Source organism: Gobius niger, assembly GCF_951799975.1.
Source record: "Gobius niger genome assembly, chromosome: 8".
In the NCBI taxonomy this organism is placed as follows: Eukaryota; Metazoa; Chordata; class Actinopteri; order Gobiiformes; family Gobiidae; genus Gobius; species Gobius niger.
The window spans coordinates 12,783,068-12,801,057 of NC_136859.1; the positions used below are offsets into that span (position 1 = coordinate 12,783,068).

General features: G+C 41.3%; 1 protein-coding gene across 1 annotated transcript in view; it reads left to right on the forward strand.

Annotated features, from left to right (window-relative positions):
* The window catches only part of itga10 (integrin, alpha 10), a 41,098-nt gene that overhangs the window by 20,215 nt on the left and 2,893 nt on the right, over positions 1 to 17,990 (forward strand). Inside the window, exons 8-29 of the mRNA XM_079562289.1 lie at positions 4,721 to 4,871; positions 8,196 to 8,361; positions 9,685 to 9,758; positions 9,842 to 9,986; positions 10,067 to 10,215; positions 10,416 to 10,559; positions 12,148 to 12,354; positions 12,436 to 12,566; positions 12,750 to 12,916; positions 13,864 to 14,006; positions 14,209 to 14,319; positions 14,403 to 14,488; positions 14,579 to 14,720; positions 14,792 to 14,884; positions 14,973 to 15,049; positions 15,126 to 15,215; positions 15,945 to 16,029; positions 16,100 to 16,213; positions 16,277 to 16,384; positions 17,507 to 17,620; positions 17,692 to 17,787; positions 17,875 to 17,988. Coding sequence (XP_079418415.1) covers positions 4,721 to 4,871; positions 8,196 to 8,361; positions 9,685 to 9,758; positions 9,842 to 9,986; positions 10,067 to 10,215; positions 10,416 to 10,559; positions 12,148 to 12,354; positions 12,436 to 12,566; positions 12,750 to 12,916; positions 13,864 to 14,006; positions 14,209 to 14,319; positions 14,403 to 14,488; positions 14,579 to 14,720; positions 14,792 to 14,884; positions 14,973 to 15,049; positions 15,126 to 15,215; positions 15,945 to 16,029; positions 16,100 to 16,213; positions 16,277 to 16,384; positions 17,507 to 17,620; positions 17,692 to 17,787; positions 17,875 to 17,988 — 2,707 coding nt within the window. The remainder of the gene's footprint in view (positions 1 to 4,720; positions 4,872 to 8,195; positions 8,362 to 9,684; positions 9,759 to 9,841; positions 9,987 to 10,066; positions 10,216 to 10,415; positions 10,560 to 12,147; positions 12,355 to 12,435; positions 12,567 to 12,749; positions 12,917 to 13,863; positions 14,007 to 14,208; positions 14,320 to 14,402; positions 14,489 to 14,578; positions 14,721 to 14,791; positions 14,885 to 14,972; positions 15,050 to 15,125; positions 15,216 to 15,944; positions 16,030 to 16,099; positions 16,214 to 16,276; positions 16,385 to 17,506; positions 17,621 to 17,691; positions 17,788 to 17,874; positions 17,989 to 17,990) is intronic.

A 17,990-nucleotide genomic window follows, 5' to 3' on the forward strand; every position in this document is an offset into this window, starting at 1 on the left:
CAACATGAAAAGATTGACTTCCATCCAGTGTTGCACTCATTTTTCTCCAAGATCTTGTATTGATGATGGGAGAGTGTGACCACAGCCCAAAGCCTTCTCCAGCACATCCCAAAGACTCTCAATGGGGTTAAAATCTGGACTCTGTGAAAAATAATATCTCATGCTCCTCTTTCACAATATGAGCCTGATGAATCCTGGTCATCTTGTAATATGCCCGTACCATCAAGAACAAAACCTTTGATTGAATAACCTGGTCATTCAGGATGTTCAGCTGATCTCATTCTTTGGGCACAGAGTATTGTTGAACCTACATCTGACCAACTGCAGCAGCCCCCAGATCAGAACATTTAGTTAAAACCAGGTGGCGACTCTTTTTTTTGGTCAGGCTGTGTTACTTGACCTTGAGGCTCATCTGGCTTCTGTTGCCGTGCATTTACATCTGAATGTGTAATATTCACAGTTAAATTGTTATACTAGGGTCACTGGTCAACAAAAGTGACTCGAAAGTTAATACAGACATAATAATAATCATCATGAAAGGTCTAACACAGTGCCCAGTCTTATAACACAAGTTCATGCCCAAGTCTAAACACAGACGGGTAGATAGCTGGCCTTGCAGATCCCACAGATGGGACTTGGTAGAAGAAAAACAGCGCTGGGGCGGCTGGGCTCGGTAGCGGCGCTGAGTTAGCACTGCTCCAGGTGTGGCATGGCCCGGTGCCGCAGGGTCAGCCAAGTCCTTCTCCTACAGCTGTGAAAATACTCCCTCCCTGTACAGTACATCCTCAAGCACAGACCCACATGTATACACTGCACTCAAACGCCCCATTTCTATTCTTAAAAGAGCTGAGTGCATTCATTCTGCTGACCCCTGTGGCCAGTGTTATCGCTTTTCACAGCAAGTGCGACCTATGAACCCGACCCCGACTAACCCCGGGCTTATTATATACTCGGGCGCCGCTGCAAATGACGGCCACTGAATCACGTCAGACATGCTGGGATATGATGGCAATGTTTCAGCTTTATTACGATAACTGGACCCTTTCTTTAAAGCTGGTAGAGCAACTTGTCATGGTTGTTTTACGTTGACGGTAAATTATAGAAAGAGTGACTTTGTGAACCAGGAAGTGGAAAATTCAAGACTTACTGCTTGAACTTGACCTCATTTCAACTTTAACCTCTGAACCCCCGCCTTAACCGAGCACATTTTTTCCACGTAAATGAGGATGAAAGTGCAAGAAATAAAGCATCAAAAGAGCAACAAAAACGCAACAAAACTAACAACAAAAAAGTGAAGAAAAAACAAGAAAAAACGGACATAAACGCAACAAAACAGACGATAAAAAATTATGAAAAAGTGTAAAAAAGTGACAAAAAAAGGTGACAAAAACAACAAAACTGGCAACAAAAAAGTGAAGAAAAACCATGACAAAAAAGCACCGACAAAGCAGCGACAATGCAAGCTTTCTATTGAGGCGTTACTCTGGCCTGCAGGCTGTAAGCTTCAGGCAAGAAGCTTTAGATTTGGGCTTAAAGGGGCAAGATGCAAGTTTGCCATTTTATACTCACTACTGCCACTGCAGGTCATGTAACTGCGGGTTCTATATTAAGATTGTGCATGACGGCACTTCGGACCCAAAGAAACACCTTTTTGAGTGACAGTGCAGGATTTTAGAAGGAGTTGTGGTGAACAAGTCTGGGCTCATTCTACACATTAGGAAATGGCTGGAACATGAAGGGGGAAGAAAATACTTAATTTTAACATTTTTAAACTCTGTATAGTCCCTTTAACTGGAGAAAATGTGCTCAGTTAAGACGGGAGTTAAGAGGTTAAAAAAGTCCCTCTACTATTAGTAAATGACTTCACAGCCCCAGTATTTTAACGCTCTTTCAATTGTCTTATTTTTGACATTGCTCTCCTTTCGCATTAACCGCTGATTCTGCTCCACCCGTCTGATGGCCCGGTCGCCCTCGGTGACACGCACACACGCAGCTACAGCTCCTCACCGCACCGTGTTATTACCACATGGTGTGACTCCATAAAAATAGGCTGTAAATCCAGCCCGGCCTCCCAATTAGCTGCACTTACTTTCTCTTGTCTTTCATGTCTCCTTTTCTCCTTTCACGCGCGCCGTTTTATCAGTCTTTTTGTGTTTCCCTCTTTCCACTGTAATGCATTTACGACTGGACGACTGCCCGATTGTTTATCGACTCCGCTAAATCTTCACTGCCTGTGTCGTCGGGCTGGAGGAGTGTTCGACTCTGCGAAGCTGTAGTTGTTTTGAAATTAACTATACTATTGGGAACGGCAAAAAATGAGGCCCTAATGATACAGCGCAATCCTGCACAAATAAAGGATTAAATGGTATTCAAATTTATGGTTTTAGATAATGATTACTGCAGATAAAGTATAGTTTTGATACTAGTGTCAAAACCTTGGTATCAATAACAATTTTATGTTTATCTCAATTGTTGTGCACTCAAAGGCACTACTGTATATCTGATTTCTTTTCTAGTTGTGGAACCCATTTCTTTCTGTCCTCCTTTAGTATATAGCAAACTCAGACATTTGTGGAAAAAACACTGCACCTAATTTTCAAGCATTTGTATCAATTTCACAAACTTGCAGGTTAGTTTTCAAGCATTTCTGTAAAAGTGACTCTGAAAAGTGACCCTGCAAGTTGTGAAATGTGCCTTTAAACTTGTCCCCATGAAGAATAGGTATGCTACAAGGACCATAACATTTTTATTCAGTGGCTTCCTCTTTCATTGTTCGTTATGGAAGAAATCAGGTATAGGACCTTCAATAGTGGCTTTATAATAAAACTCCAAATAAAAATCAAATTCTTCTGAGAGGCATGAAAGACATATTGTGGCAAATTAAAATGTGTGTGTGAAATTTAAATCAAGACAAAAAAAGTAAAAAAACAAACTTTGCTTGTTTTTATACAACAAAGGTTCATATTTGTTTTATTCTTCTATGGTCGATCTTCGTATTTCACTTGTGTCTTTTTAGGACATTTCTTCTCGTCTTTGCCTCTCCTTCCTCGCACCCTATGTAATTTGCAGACTGCATAGGGGGAAACGGTTGTTTTTAACTCTGAGTTTCTTGCGGCTGACCACAATGTTATATTTAGGCCAAGGCTGGAGTTACGCCTGAAAATGACTGAGTTCACAAGCAATGACTGGCCCAGTTGAAATGGTGTGTGTATATATGAGTGGGGTTTGAGGCTTACCAGCCCGATTGAATGCCCAGAGCAGGTCCAGAGAGAACAGGTTTCACTGCAGACGGCTGGGCGCGGCCCGCTCTGCTGTCGTGGTCATTTAAGAGCATGTATCAGGAGGATGGGAATGCACAGATGCGGTCACTGCAAAGGATGACACACTGTGGAAGTAGCGTGACGAAGGAGGCCACTGGCAACTAACGTGTGACTAATGTGTTGTTGAATGAGGTAAAACACTTACGTCTCATTTTGGTCGGAAGTCCACAGTACAACAAAGAGACCGGAGATTTTGGATATCTGTAAATAAAGTCATTCACCATTAAGTGCTGGAACAGGACACATCAACACTCAACAGATTGTATTTATGTAGGACTTATTGTCAACATAAGACATAGAGAGGGTTATTCATGAAGAAAAATCAGCAGAATTAGACGTATCCTTGTTAAAAACTAAAAAAAAGTTTCCACAAAAAAAGATGACAACAACAGTTTTGCATAAATTTTTCACCAATATCTTGTATTGATGATGGGAGAGTGTGACCACTGCGCAAAGCCCGCTCCAGCACATCCCTAAGATTCTAAGTGGTGTTAAGATCTGGGGGCCGACCTTGCATTTCTAAACACAGACTGTAGCATAACTTTGAGATCTTGCAGCTCCGAGACCTCGTGCATTATGTGGGCAGGACAGACTCCCGTGGCCAATGGCGATGTTATGTAGAACAACCTTTTTCCTCCAACCAGACTCTGCAGGAGAAGGGAGAGGGAGGTGAACATGTGCTTATGTTTGGGTCGCGTTAACGCAATTACGGCTGAGCGAGTGCCACAGTGGGACCGGCTGTACGCTAGACACATGTTAAATTCAAGTACAAAGCCCGCAATGCTAAAGGAAGAACACGAGGCAACGAGGAAAAGAATGTGAGCCTGTTAGGGGATTGTAATAAACAACGCCTCAGTCGACCTCTTTATTTATGTATATAGCCTAAGTGACGCTCTCTCGCAAGTGACTATCAAATAGCGCAACAGCAAGATGTCGCCTGTCTGCGTTTGGAGCAGGGCTGTCCTTGTGCCAGCCACAAGATCTGCCCCCTGGACTGTGTGGCGGTCAATCAATGTGTGAAAATGATGTCTCTTGCTCTATGAACCACTGTTTCACAATGTGAGCCTGATGAATCCTGGCATTGTCATCTTTTCTTCTTGCCCGTTCCAAGAAGAAAAGAAGAAGAAAATCCATTAATAGAATAACCTGGTCATTCAGGATGTTCAGTTGATCTCATACTTTGGCACATAGTGTTGCTGAACCTAGACCTGACCAGCCCCAGATCATAACAGAGTAGTTAAATCCAGGTGGTGAGTTTTCTTTCAGGTCAGATCGTGTAGAAACTTGACATCTATAAACTGTTGTTCAAACTCTACAACCAATTTCTCCTTGTGTTACAACAATAAGTTTTAGATTTTGGGCTGTGTAAGTTGTTTGTTCAATAAATTCTGTTTTTGTAGCACAGAGGCGTTCAGTGCAGAGAGAGGAGCCAGAGACGGCGCCACCAAAGTCATGATTGTTGTGACCGATGGAGAGTCTCACGACGGGGAGGAGCTTCCTGAGGCTCTGGAGGAGTGCGAGAGCCGCAACATCACCAGATACGCCATCGCTGTGAGTACGAGACACAGACACATAACGACATGAGAATAGATTTGTTTGTAGAAGATGGAGACTATTTGACTCCTTTTGTGATATTTTACTGGCTTGAATACCTTATTGAAGCTGAAATGTTCTTCCATGCTTATTTAAAGAATTTCTTACTCCACTAACCCCAATGAACTCCCACCACACCCATAGAATAACCGCCCCTAATTGCTAAATGAACCCACTGAATCTAAAATAGCTCATCAAGAACAAAAACATCAGACACCCAGCCCCTCTATTTACACTCGGATGGAAATAGCAGCAGTGGAAGAAGGGAAAGTATCCAATCTCAAATGGGCTTTAAATAAATCCAACGTGGATTTTGAAAACTATTGAACGAGTTTGATGTGTTATTTTTATGAAGAATAGAAGAGACTGAATGTGCAGCTGGTGTTTTCAGACTTTATTACTGTAATGTTGTGCAGCTTCTAGATTTGTCTGCTGTCAATGGCAGCGGGTCACAAAGAGGTCACAGCAAAAAGAAATTCAATACTTTTGCTTCCTTTGCAAATTGCATTGAAGGTGAAGGTACAGGTTCAGGCTCTAAAATGTAGGTTAAAGGGGCTAGATGCAAGTTGGCCATTTTATACTCACTACTGCCATATCAGTTCATAAGTGTAACTGCACCTTCTATATTAAATGGGCTAGATGCAAGTTAGCCATTTTATACTCACTACTGCCACCTCAGGTCATACGTGTAATTGCACCTTCTATATTAAGCTTGTGCATGACAGCACTTCAGACACAAATAAACAACTTTTTGAGTGACAGTGCAGGATTTTAGTTGTGGTGAATAGGTCTTTTTACACCCTAGGACATGGCTGGAACATGTAGGGGAGGAAAATGCATCATCACAATCGACTTTTATCCAAATCTGAAATAGTCACTGCGTTTTTGTCACATTGTTGAAGCGTTTTTTGGTTGTTTTTGTGTCCCTTTTTTTTAATCATGTTTTATCGCTTTTTTGTTGATTATTAATTGCATTTTTGTTGATTTTTTGCCTTGTTTTCATCCCATTTTTGTCACTTTTTTGCATCTTTTTGTTTCTGTTTTGTCACATTTTGTTGCGTTTTCATCATGGTTTCCGTCGATTTGAGGTCATTTTTATGAGCATAAGGTTATATGGTTATGGTTATGTGGTAAAATATGCACTTTTTTCTTGTAATTTTACTCTTTATTTCACTACTTTCGACTACTGCAGCATAGAAGCAATTGAGGAGGCAGAGAAATGTATGAGAACTGCATGAAAACCTTTAACATTACAACATGAAACAACCATCCAGCTACAAAACATGCGAATCAGTCCGGCCCAAAAACCTCTATGCAGCTTTTCTTTTCTACTTTCGTGCCTCACTGGCTGCTGTTACATGCATCGCCAAATACAACATGAGCAAAGACAAACTACTTAAGAAGAAAAACTTTAGGTGATGACATGTTGTGTAAATGGCTCACATGAGAGCGAGAGAGAAGCCACTGAATAAAGAAAATCATTCAAGTGCTTAGTCTAAAGAGAGTAGTAGTAGAAAAACACATTGTTCAATCATAAACATGACCCTTTCTTTCTTTCTTTCTTTCTTTCTTTGTATAAAATGCTGCAGTGTTTAAAAGCCTCGGAGAATGTCCCAGCCTCTTCTGTATAAGATCTCAGGATACATATTAATATGCGCTCCCTGGCCCTCTGCCCCTACTCTTTGAAAACAGAGGACTTCCTTCGCGCAGAGGGAGATCCATGTGTTTGGCTTCCCTTATGGAACTTACTCATTTAACTCCAGGCGTTAAGCTATCGGCCACTCCAGCTCCGCAATGTCTTCTGGATCAAACCTTTCAACAACTTTGCTCCCATCCAGTAATCCTCTAATCTATTGTGGCTTTGGTGTCTCCTTTTATCTTTGATACAAATCTGTAAAAGAATTTGAAACATGTGTGTTGTGTTTCAGTATTCAGAGCTTATTATAAGTTTGTGGACGGCAAGTGTTTGACGGACAAGTGTGTTTTCCCATAGGCCATGTATGTCCCAGACGTGTGCATGCTTCTCCTGGCTTAGACTGTTGTGTCTAGGAGGTTTAGGTCTAGAGAAGTGAAGTGGAAGAAGTAGAAATATCATTGTTTTGAAGGCCATCAGTTATTTTTTGCAGCATGTTCTTATGATAAACAATATATACTGCCTGACCACCAAAAAAACACACTTTAATAAGTGGCCTTCACTTTTTAGAATCAGATGATGTCATAATGTCAGGTGGAAGCAGGGGCCAATACAACTCTATGGGAGAAATACAGTTTTTGTTACAAATCTCCAAAACGAAAATCATCAGTATTTGACAGTCATATTATTTTTTATGGCTGAAAGTCCTTTCTACTGGCCAACATCACGGTCATGTTTTTGAATATTGTCACAACTTTTGGACACCTTTCGGAGAAAATGATTGGACTATAGTTCATATGTGCTGGAGGAGAAGACATGGACCTTGTGACAGTTTTTGTTTCATGTGGATTGTCCCAGTAATGACTGAGATATTAACCCAAAAAAAGACCATAAAATGCTGTTCGAAAGCTACCACAGTTACCAAAGTTACCATCCATTTTCTTCCACTTTTCCGTTGCCAGGTCGTATGGGCAGCTATTGGAGCTTCCCAAATCACATTGCGCCAGATCCCTATGGCTCCTCCTGTAGGTGGTGGGTCCACAGAAGGAACATAGGTACCACCATGGTATTTCCTGTTGGTCCACCTCAATTTTAAACTCTTTGGCAGTTTAGAATGTTGTGATGGCACGTGAACACAACCTATTCATTTGCTGGACCGCCTTTAGCTTTAATTACAGCACACATTTGCTATGTCAAAGTCAAAAGATCCAGTGATGTATTAGTTTTTCACCAAGATCTTGTATTGCTGATGGGAGAGTGTGACCACTGCGCAAAGCGTCCTCCAGCACATCCCAAAGATTCTCAATGGGGTTAAGATCTAGACTCTGCAGTCGTCAATCCATGTGTAAAAAAAACAATATGAGCCTGATGAATCCTGGCATTGTTATCTTGGAATATGCCCGTGCCATCAGGGAAGCAGAAATCCATTGATGATAACCTGGTCATTCAGTATGTTCAGCTGATCTCATCCTTTTGGTGCATTGTGTTGCTGAACCTAGACTTGACCAACAGTTAGTTAAATCCAGGTGGTAAGTTCTGTTTGGCCAGGCAGTGTGATTGAATATGTTTTGATTATGCATATGTTTGAATTATGAGTAAACTTGAGACAATATCATCACCCTCCTCTAATCACTGCATACTGTGCACAGGTTCTGGGACATTACATCCGTCGGCAGCAGGACCCCGAGACTTTTATCAACGAGATAAAGTACATCGCCACTGATCCTGATGACAAATACTTTTTCAATGTGACAGATGAAGCAGCTCTGAATGACATTGTGGATGCACTGGGAGACCGCATCTTTACTCTGGAAGGTATGTCGTGATGAATGATGCCTCACAGGTTTTATTTCAACCAGGAGGGACTTACATAGTGAGTAATGTGGGAAGAACGGTTTATTAAATGGATAATGCTTGATGCTTAGACTTGCTGCAAGACAGGTATAGACATTAGCAAAGCACTGAAGGGAGAGAATTATGGATTTCTTTTGAGGGGAAAACATCTCCTCTGGGAGTTGAAAACCAAAAATGGTGAAAAAGAAGAAAGACAGTTATGGATGATTCTGTGGTGGAGATGGGGCATAGATTCAAAACGCTTTATTATCTGTTTAAGAACTGAACATTTTCTTTGACAGTGATGCATTCAAAGCTGAAATGGTAGACGGACACATATAAAGAATGGCTTGTGTGCTGTAATGTGGTACCGGTCATTATTCACCATGTAGAGAAATGGAACGTCCTGTCTCAGGACACACCAGATAGCAAAACTTAGTATCTTGAGACAACTTTTTTTCTTATTTTGGTGTCAGTTTAATAATAACATAATTAAAAAATATATAAAAAAATGTTCCCGATAACATACAGATACCTAGTACCCAAGGGTAGGACTGTTTTCTGTTTCTAGATGACAAATATGTTCGTATAAGTATCGGTATCGAAAACTAAGTATCGTCAAAGTACATTTAAATGACGGTACCATACCCAGCCCTGCTCAACGGGTAAGCAAAACAAATACTGTGCTGTAGATCCACATAACAAAGCAAGCATTTTTTTAAGCAATAGGAAACAACCTCATAGTAAGCGTAAGCATTTTCATGTGTTGTTCATCTGAAAGCCTTGTGGGCCAGCTTTCGTACAATTTCTAAATAGAGTTTCCCCGTCCCACTGCTGTTTAAAGACACTGTAGTGGAGAACTGGTGACTCTAAACCGACTCCGGTCAGTGACTCTGAGAGTGGATGTCTGTCTGCCTGTGTTGCATTGGCAGCCCTGCAATTAACAAGCAAGGATGCACCACACCTAGGCTGCACCTAACTGCTGTCAGGGCTGTTAGCAGCAGCAGAGGATGACTGAACGAATAAACATGACTGAAATTAAATGTACAAGTTTCTATTTTCCACACTTTGCTTGATACACCTGTAAATTCATGGTGTAGAGCGCATAACAAACTACGAACAACATGAAAAATGCTGGTTTATGTATGATCTGGGCAGTTTATTATTATAGACAGTCACCATGGAATCGCTGTGTAAATATCAGGACCTTCACCGGGAGGGCATCTTTGAGACTATATGAAAAGGCAAAGAATTCCTCTGGTTGTGTAGATGTTGAGATCTGATATTCTTTCACCCACATTTTAGGTACACTGGGGTACAACCAGAGCTCCTTTCACATGGAGATGTCTCAAATCGGCTTTTCCACACACACCCTGGATGTAAGTACCACTGCAATGTTCATTTCCAAGCCAACAGTGTCTATATTTGTTATTTTACTTAATAATTTCTGCATCTCTCACAGGATGGGATTCTGTTTGGGATGGTGGGGGCATACGACTGGGACGGGGGAGTGCTAAAGGAGGGCATTAACGGACGCATCATACCCCCCAGAGAAGCCTTTGAGAGCGAGTTTCCCCTGGAGCTCAAGAATCATGCTGCGTATTTGGGTAAGAGCCACTCATCGTTCGATCGCTGTGGTTTAGACAGTTCTAACCTATGTTTTCGCTTATTTAAATGCTGTGTTCAGGCTACACCGTCTCGTCAGTGGTAGTGGGCGACTGGAGAAGGCTGTACATTGCCGGAGCTCCTCGTTTTAAACATAAAGGCAAAGTCATCCTCTTTGAACTGAGCGATGATGGAGACGTCAATATTGTTCAGGCGCTCAATGGAGAACAGGTAATGAATGAATCTTTGCTAGTATTGAAATAGGCTTTATGTGTGGTTATTGTTAAGTCGATGGCCCTTAGGTACAGCATGTTTGACATTTATGGCACATTGACTAACCATGTTCCTGTCTAAACCTGTCAAACACTCACATGCTGACTAAAGTACTCCACCTACTGGCCTCTTGTGAAGTAGCACCTCTCTGTTTGCAGATCGGCTCATACTACGGCAGTGAAGTGTGTGGCTTGGATGTTGACCAGGATGGCATCACTGACGTCCTTCTGGTTGCTGCTCCAATGTTCCTTGGCTCTGGAAACAAAGAGGCAGGAAGAGTGTACATCTACACAGTCAGCGGGGTAAGACTCGGGCGGAGAAACTCTGTGTGCAGCTCTCATGCTCTCCCCATTTTAAGAGGTTTCCTTTAAATACCCCTGGCCACGATCTTGGCTTATAATTTACATATCGGTCCCTGGGAACTGCACTGTAGTGGCTCACTGCTTCTGTCACAGACCAACCCTATGTCACTGGCTGCTGGGTAAAACTTTCCTAATAGTCACTAAGCCTTAAAGGGGGTTGTTAGTGCAAGATCGACTTTTAAGAGCATTTTACCATGTTGTTCTCCCTTTCTACTCTCTTTGAGTAATCTTTAAATCTTCCCCAGAGGTTATTCTTAACAGCATGGCAGCGCAGATCCCAAAAAACTCCCACTGAGATGCTTTCCTCTCCTCTCGAACTCTTGCTGTCTAAACCCTGTCATTGTTAAAGTGCATATGACAGGTTTTAATGCTTCTGAAAATATGACTATTTTGCAGGATAACACCAGTTGCATAATTATCATTTTAGTTCAGTGAAGCAGCAATTTTAATGAAGAAATGTTAGGCAGAAAAGTTATTTTTATTGAATTTTTAAGCTACTGACAGGAAGTGACATAGATAAAGATAAAGTTACATACGTTTGTTAAGTGTGACGTCACGACTTCTGCGACCGGCAAATATGCGAGGAAAAAAACATTAAAAAAAACCTCTTAAAAACAACCATCAATATTTCTGAAACTCAAGAGTTACTGAACCTACTTATTTCTCACTCACTAGCCAAAAATGCCGCACCTACTGCTAAAAAAGTAATATTTACTAAAGTCACTACTACCAGGGTTAGCGTAGCTGCTGCGCCGTTAGCATTCTTCTCCACTAACCCGGATGTACCGATTTTTGGTAATTATTACTTTTATAGCAGTAGGTACAGCATTTTTTGTTAATAGGCCTGATAAATAAGTATGTTCAGTAACTCTCTGTTGAGCTTCAGAAATATTGATTGTGGTATTAAAGAGTTTTTTGTAGTTTCTCGCACATCTGCGGACCCGGAAACATACAGCATGAGTCAAACATATAGCAGTTTGACTCATTAATTTCCATTGACTTAATATGGTCGGCACGGCAACAGTTTAAAATTGTTTGCCGTCATCAATGTCACTTCCTGTCGGTGTCCAATAAGGAAGTGAAACTATAAACATCACACAAATGGTCAAACTAAAGAAAGCTGGGTACAATCTTTAGCAAAATCTTAAAAATAATTGTGTTAACCATGTTTTAACAAAAAATGTTTCTCATGTGTCATATGCACTTTAAGTAAAATCATTTGCCATAGTATCAATCCATCCACACGGGCCGAGCAGTTGGTTGGAGCATGAGGAGGGGGGTGGGAGGGGAAACTGCTAGATATTTTGTTTCAACTGTTCTACATGAATATTGCATTTTTCTAACCAAGTATAAGATAGTGAAAAAGGTATGTTTGACATTATAACCAAATACCTGCAAAAAAGCCTAACAGCCCCTCTTTAACCTAAACTTAAGCTCATAAAGTTCACCTTACCTTATTTATGTGTACCTGCTCACGGTGACATTCAGGATCTCAATACAGAAACATAAAGTGCATTTCTATCTCCAGGAGGACGTGTTTGTGGCCAATGGCACTCTGAAAGCTGAGGACCGGTCCCAGGATGCCAGGTTTGGGTACGCTCTGGCCTCGGCTCCAGACCTGAACCACGATGGGCTCACGGATCTGCTGGTGGGCGCCCCGCTGGAGGACGACCACAGCGGGGCCATCTATGTCTTCCATGGACGAGGTATTTACATCGAGCACAATTACAAACAGGTACGCAGATAATACTCATCAGATACATTTCTATAACCAGCAAATTAGTGCAATCCTCATCAAATCCGTCTGTGTTCGTAGCGTATTGCGGCGTCAGCGATTTCCCCGTCTCTTCAGTATTTCGGCCGCAGCATCAGTGCACGTTTAGACTTGGATGGGGATGAGCTGATTGACCTGGCGGTGGGCGCACATGGAAACGCCGTATTGCTGAGGTGAGTTTCAGAAAGGTGTCAGTGGGAATCAATAAAAGTAAAACATTTTTAAGAACTAGTCATTCTGGACTAATCCTAAAAAAATATGCCCTTTGTCTAACTTTATGGGTGCCTAAATTCTTTCCACCAGAACATGTGTAATGGATCTAGGATTTTTGATAAATATATGACTTCTGTTTCCAGCTCCCGCAGCATTGTGCAGATCAACGTGAGCCTGTCCTTCCAGCCACATTCGATTAACGTCATTCAGAAAACATGCCAAAGAGGAGGCAGGGACTCGGCCTGTCTTAACGCCACAGCCTGCTTCACTGCTGTTTCCCGCTCTCCTGGATCACAGAGCAACAGCTTTGGTACTTCTAATATGTATTTTATACCACACTGTTCTTTTAATGCTAAAGTATAGCTACTTGAGATGTACAGAAGCTTTATATTAACATTACATTTGAATGTTATCTTACACTGTGATGTTATTTATATGTAATGTAATCATGACTAAAAAGGAATCGGCCATCGTTTTTCCATACTGAGATACGTTCTTACCTGAGCTTAGACGAGTTGATGTGTACCTGTCTGGTCTTAACGCGTGCCCTCAGCCACGCAAACAGAGCACAGAGGGCGTTAGCAAAAGCCTCTCCTCCTCTACTTTATGGGGCCAAACAGGGTGAAGTTAGAAGCGACCAAGCTCTATTTAAATATGGTTATGTGAGTGTTTACACGATCCAAGTATAGTTACACAAAATGAAAATATGTTGATAGAAAGGAGAACTATATTGTAAGGTGTAATAACAACAGAAGCACTTCGACGTCTGTGCGGTAAAGTCGAAGTGCTCCTAAGGTATTATTACGCCTTACATATATATATAGTTCTCCTTTTTATCCGCTTAGAAAATCTACATGTTTTAATTTTGTGTAAGTATACTTGGATTGTGTAACTCTTCACGTAACCGTATTTAAATAGGGACAACGTGGAAGAGCTTGGTTGCTTCTAACTTCACCATGTTTGGCTCCATAGAGGAGAGGAGGAGAGGCTTTTGCTAACGGCCTCTGTGCTCTGTTTGTGTGACTGAGGGCACGTGTAAAGACCAGACAGGTACACATCAACTCGTCTAAGCTCAGGTAGGAACATATCTCAGTATGGAAAAACGGTGGCCTGTTCCTTTAATGTTCAAACAGGTCTTTGTAGTTTAAGTTTAAGTAATATTTCTTGAGTCAAAACTATAAAACCTTTGCAAATTCTCTTCGATTCTCTTCGATTCTTTGGATAATTATGCATGTTTGTCTGACGTTTCTCTCACAGACCTGTGGATCAGTGCCATGCTGGACGACAGAAAGCTCTCGGCTCGCGCTCTGTTTGATGAAAGCTCCCACAGGCAAACACAGACGTCGGTTCGAGTTCAAACAGACGAGAAGCTCTGCTACAAACTGCCTTTCCATGTCTATGTGAGCATTTGTTTAATTATTGTGGCTTATATTACATCATTGGCACAATAAGGGACAGGACGAGTTGCTTTGAAAAGGCTCATTTGTTCTTCCAGCAACCGAATAATTGTTACGTAGAACTACGATATTTTTGACTTTTCAGAATAAAGGGACCTTTAATAATTTTTTATACAATTGTAAAAACACTTCTCATGTTTTACAGGACACTGCAGACTACATTCGTCCTATTAGCTTCACCCTGCGCTTCAAGATCAATGACACTGAGAGCGGCCCTGTCCTGGATGAAGGCTGGCCAACGACGCTCAAGAAACATGTGAGACAAGTGGTTCTGCGACTTACATGAGCCAAACCTTCTTGTTTTGTTTTATTCTTAATGTTAATTGTTTTCATGCCCAGATTCCGTTCTTTAAAGACTGTGGGGAGGATGACGTTTGCACCACAGATCTGGTGCTGAATGCTCGTATGGACGTTACAGGGACGAGGTATTAATGCGTTTTCAGCATGGAACTCTACATTTTACAATCTAAATACATGATTTATGTGAGATTGATTAAGTTCTGTCTTCTTTACAGACAGAAGCCGTACGTGATCCGCAGTCCTCGCCGGCGTATGGCAGTTGAGGTCCAGCTGGAGAACAGACTTGAAAACGCCTACAACACCAGCCTGACTCTGCATTACTCACGCAACCTGCACTTCTCCAGCCTCAGCATCAGAGTAAATGACACAAGATTACGTTACTGTACATTAATATGCATGCAAAGGTTTACTCTTGGTGCTTTTCTCAGGAGGACGCTTTTCTTAAAATTGAGTGCACGGCTCTAACATCCAACAGCCACTCCTGTAATGTCAGCTACCCAGTGTTTCGCTCCCAGTCAAAGGTATATTTGTCGTTACACAGTTTTAATCCAATCATACAATACAATATTACAGCATTTGTTCCAACGGTTTATTCATATGTGATTATAGGTCAATTTCATGCTGGAGTTTGAGTTCAGCTGCACTTCACTGCACAGTCGAGTTCAGATGAAACTTTTTGCATCCAGGTACAGCTCTGCTCTATTACACATATATGAACATTATTTGTAAAGAGACCACAAGTGAACAGCTGTTTGCTCACAGTGACAGCATCGAAAAGGAGGAAACTTTGGCCGACAACAGTGTTCAGCTGCTGAGTTTCGTTCAGTATGAACCCGATCTGTTTGTCAGCAGGTAAGACAAGGCTCTTTAACCTCTTACCCCCCGCCTGAACCGAGCGCATTTTCTCCAGTATGGCTTTACCCAAATCAAAAAAACTACAAGATCGACAAAAGTGATCGGAACTTTTTTGTCACATTGTCACCGTGTTTTTGTCATATTTGAGTAGCGTTTTAGTCTCAGTTTTTGTTGGATTTTGTCGCTTTTCCAGCATGTTTTTGTCTAATTTTTTAAGGCTTTTTTTTCATGTTTTCATAGTGTTTTTGTTACTTTTTTGTTGTATTTTTGTTGCTTTTTCATTGCTTTTTTCATTGCTTAATTATTGTGTTTCATCACGTTTAATGTCACTAACTGCCATAGTTTTGGTGCTTTTCTGGCACGTTTTTGATGCTCTTTTGTTGCACTTTTCTAGTGTTCTTGACGTGCGGTAGTCTTTTTTTTTTTAGCTTTGTCGCTTTTCCAGCATGTTTTTGTCTCGTTTTTTAGGCTTTTTTGTCGTGTTTTCATCATGTTTTTGTCACTTTTTTGTTGCATTTTCGTCTCTTTTTTTTCCACTTTTATTTGTCGCTTTTTTGTCACATTTTTGGTGAGTTTCCTCCTTGTTTTTGGCGCTATTTTAATGCTTTTTTCCCCCAAGCTTTTAGATTTGGTTTATGGCAGACTGGTGAAAATGTTCTCAGTTCAGGATGGCTTTTTCTATCTGTATATGTTGTGTATGTTTCACATTGTCTTTGTCAAATACAGTGATTCTAATCTGCACCGTTATGAGGTCCATCCCACTCGCTCTGTGTCTGAGGCCATCGGACCAGAGTTCTACACACATCTCAGGGTATTCCTTCAAACTAAACAGAATCTTATTAACAGGCAAGTTTCTTTACAATCATGATGTCTGTGTACAGGTGCAGAATCTGGGCTGCTATTCTGTGAGTAACTTGGAGTTGAAGCTGAACCTCCCGTCGGTGGCGGCCGAGGACAGAGTTTTTATGACAGTCACTGATGTCTCTTCATATAATGTAAGTACAGTTCAGTTCTATAGTCTATATCATACATAAAATATTAACCAAAGTGTCCCATAGGCCACTGGGGTAAACTGCAGTGTCCTCAACAATCTGGCTCAACTAAAAGCCAGACAAAGAGACGTCCGGCCGCTTCATCCAGAGGACATGATTCAAAATGACATACTGGTGAGGCCCTAAAAGCATAAAGCTGTGGTTCTCAACTACTGGTCAGGTAACCAAAAGTGGGTCCAGGATCTGTGGGTTACAGGCTTCGTTGTTGCTCATTTATTTAATAGCTTTATTTATCTTCTGAAAAAGTATAGAGATGCTACCCAAGTCTAGTAATAGTAATGTTATTTGATTGTTTTTAATCATGATTTCCGCTTTTTAGACTTATTAACCTCCTAACCCCCTCTCTGTAGGTTGGCTTTACCCAAATCTAAAATCTTCTTGAAAAAAGTGTCAAAAGAGTGACAAAAACGTGAGGGAAAAAAATAGATGAAAAAGTGACAAAAAAGTGACGAAAAAGTGTTGAAAATGCAACAAAAAAGCCACAATAGAGCAACCGAAAAGTAACAAAAATGAAGTGAAAACGAGGATAAAAATGCAACAGCAAAAATGTGACGAGAAGGATTTGTTTTGATGAGTTTTTGTCGGTCTTAGCTTTCAAATGAGGTGTGTAACTGGCTTATAGGCTGTAAGCTCCAGTGTCAATGTCAATGTCAACTTTATTTGTATTGCACAATTACAACAACACTGGGTGCCCAAAGTGCGTCACATACAGGTCAGACACGATATAAACGATAAAAGAACAAGAGAAACACACAATAGAGTCAAAATGCCGCTCAACTTGAATTGAACACCAACGCAAACTACTGAAACAGATGTGTTTTAAGGGCAGTCTTAAAAGTTTCTAAGTTTGGAGCAGCTCTGACGTTTTGAGGGAGACTGTTCCAGAGTTTGGGTGCAGCCACACTAAACGCCCGATCTCCTAGCGTCTTTAAACGAGATCTGGGCACGTTCAAACACAGCTGATTCGTAGAACTCAGAAAAGTCTTTAGATTTGGTAAAGCTGAACTAGAGAAAATAACAAATTTAATTCTGTTTTGGGTCACGGCTTGTCATCCTGGGGTGATGACAAGCTGCACTAGAACAAGGTCAAACTGGAACAATTTTGATATTTTTGTGGGTCGCACCTTGTCATGATCGAATGGCGGTGTGTCCCAGAGCTACACAAGTTGAGAACCACTGGTATGAAGTACGACTGCTCCGAGAGGCTTCAGTAACGTTTTTCTTTTCTTCCTGTAGAACTGCAGCAGGTCGTGGTGCACTGAGGTCACCTGTGAGGTCCAGCAGCTCTTGAGAGGACAGGCTGCAGTCATCCGAGTCAGCCGCAGAGTTCACGACGACTTTTTCAGAAACGTAAGACCCTGGTGTTTGTATTTACCAACCTCCCACGCTTGCATTTCATTCTCCCATGATTCATTCTGTAGGCAAAGTACAAATCAGCAAGAATAATAGGCGCATACAACGTCGCTGCTCAGGAAACTAACCTCATCACTTTGGGCACGGGAACCGTCTGGAGAGAGGTGAAGCCCACATCATTTTTATTTATTTATTTTCTATTTTTGTTTATGGAAATAGGAGCCTATGTTGGTTTATTTTTGTCTTTGTAGACTGTTCTGGAAGTGCTGAAAGGGAGGGCCATTCCCATCTCACTGTGGATACTGATTGGTAGCATCATTGGAGGTTTACTACTACTGGCTCTCATTACATTTATACTATGGAAGGT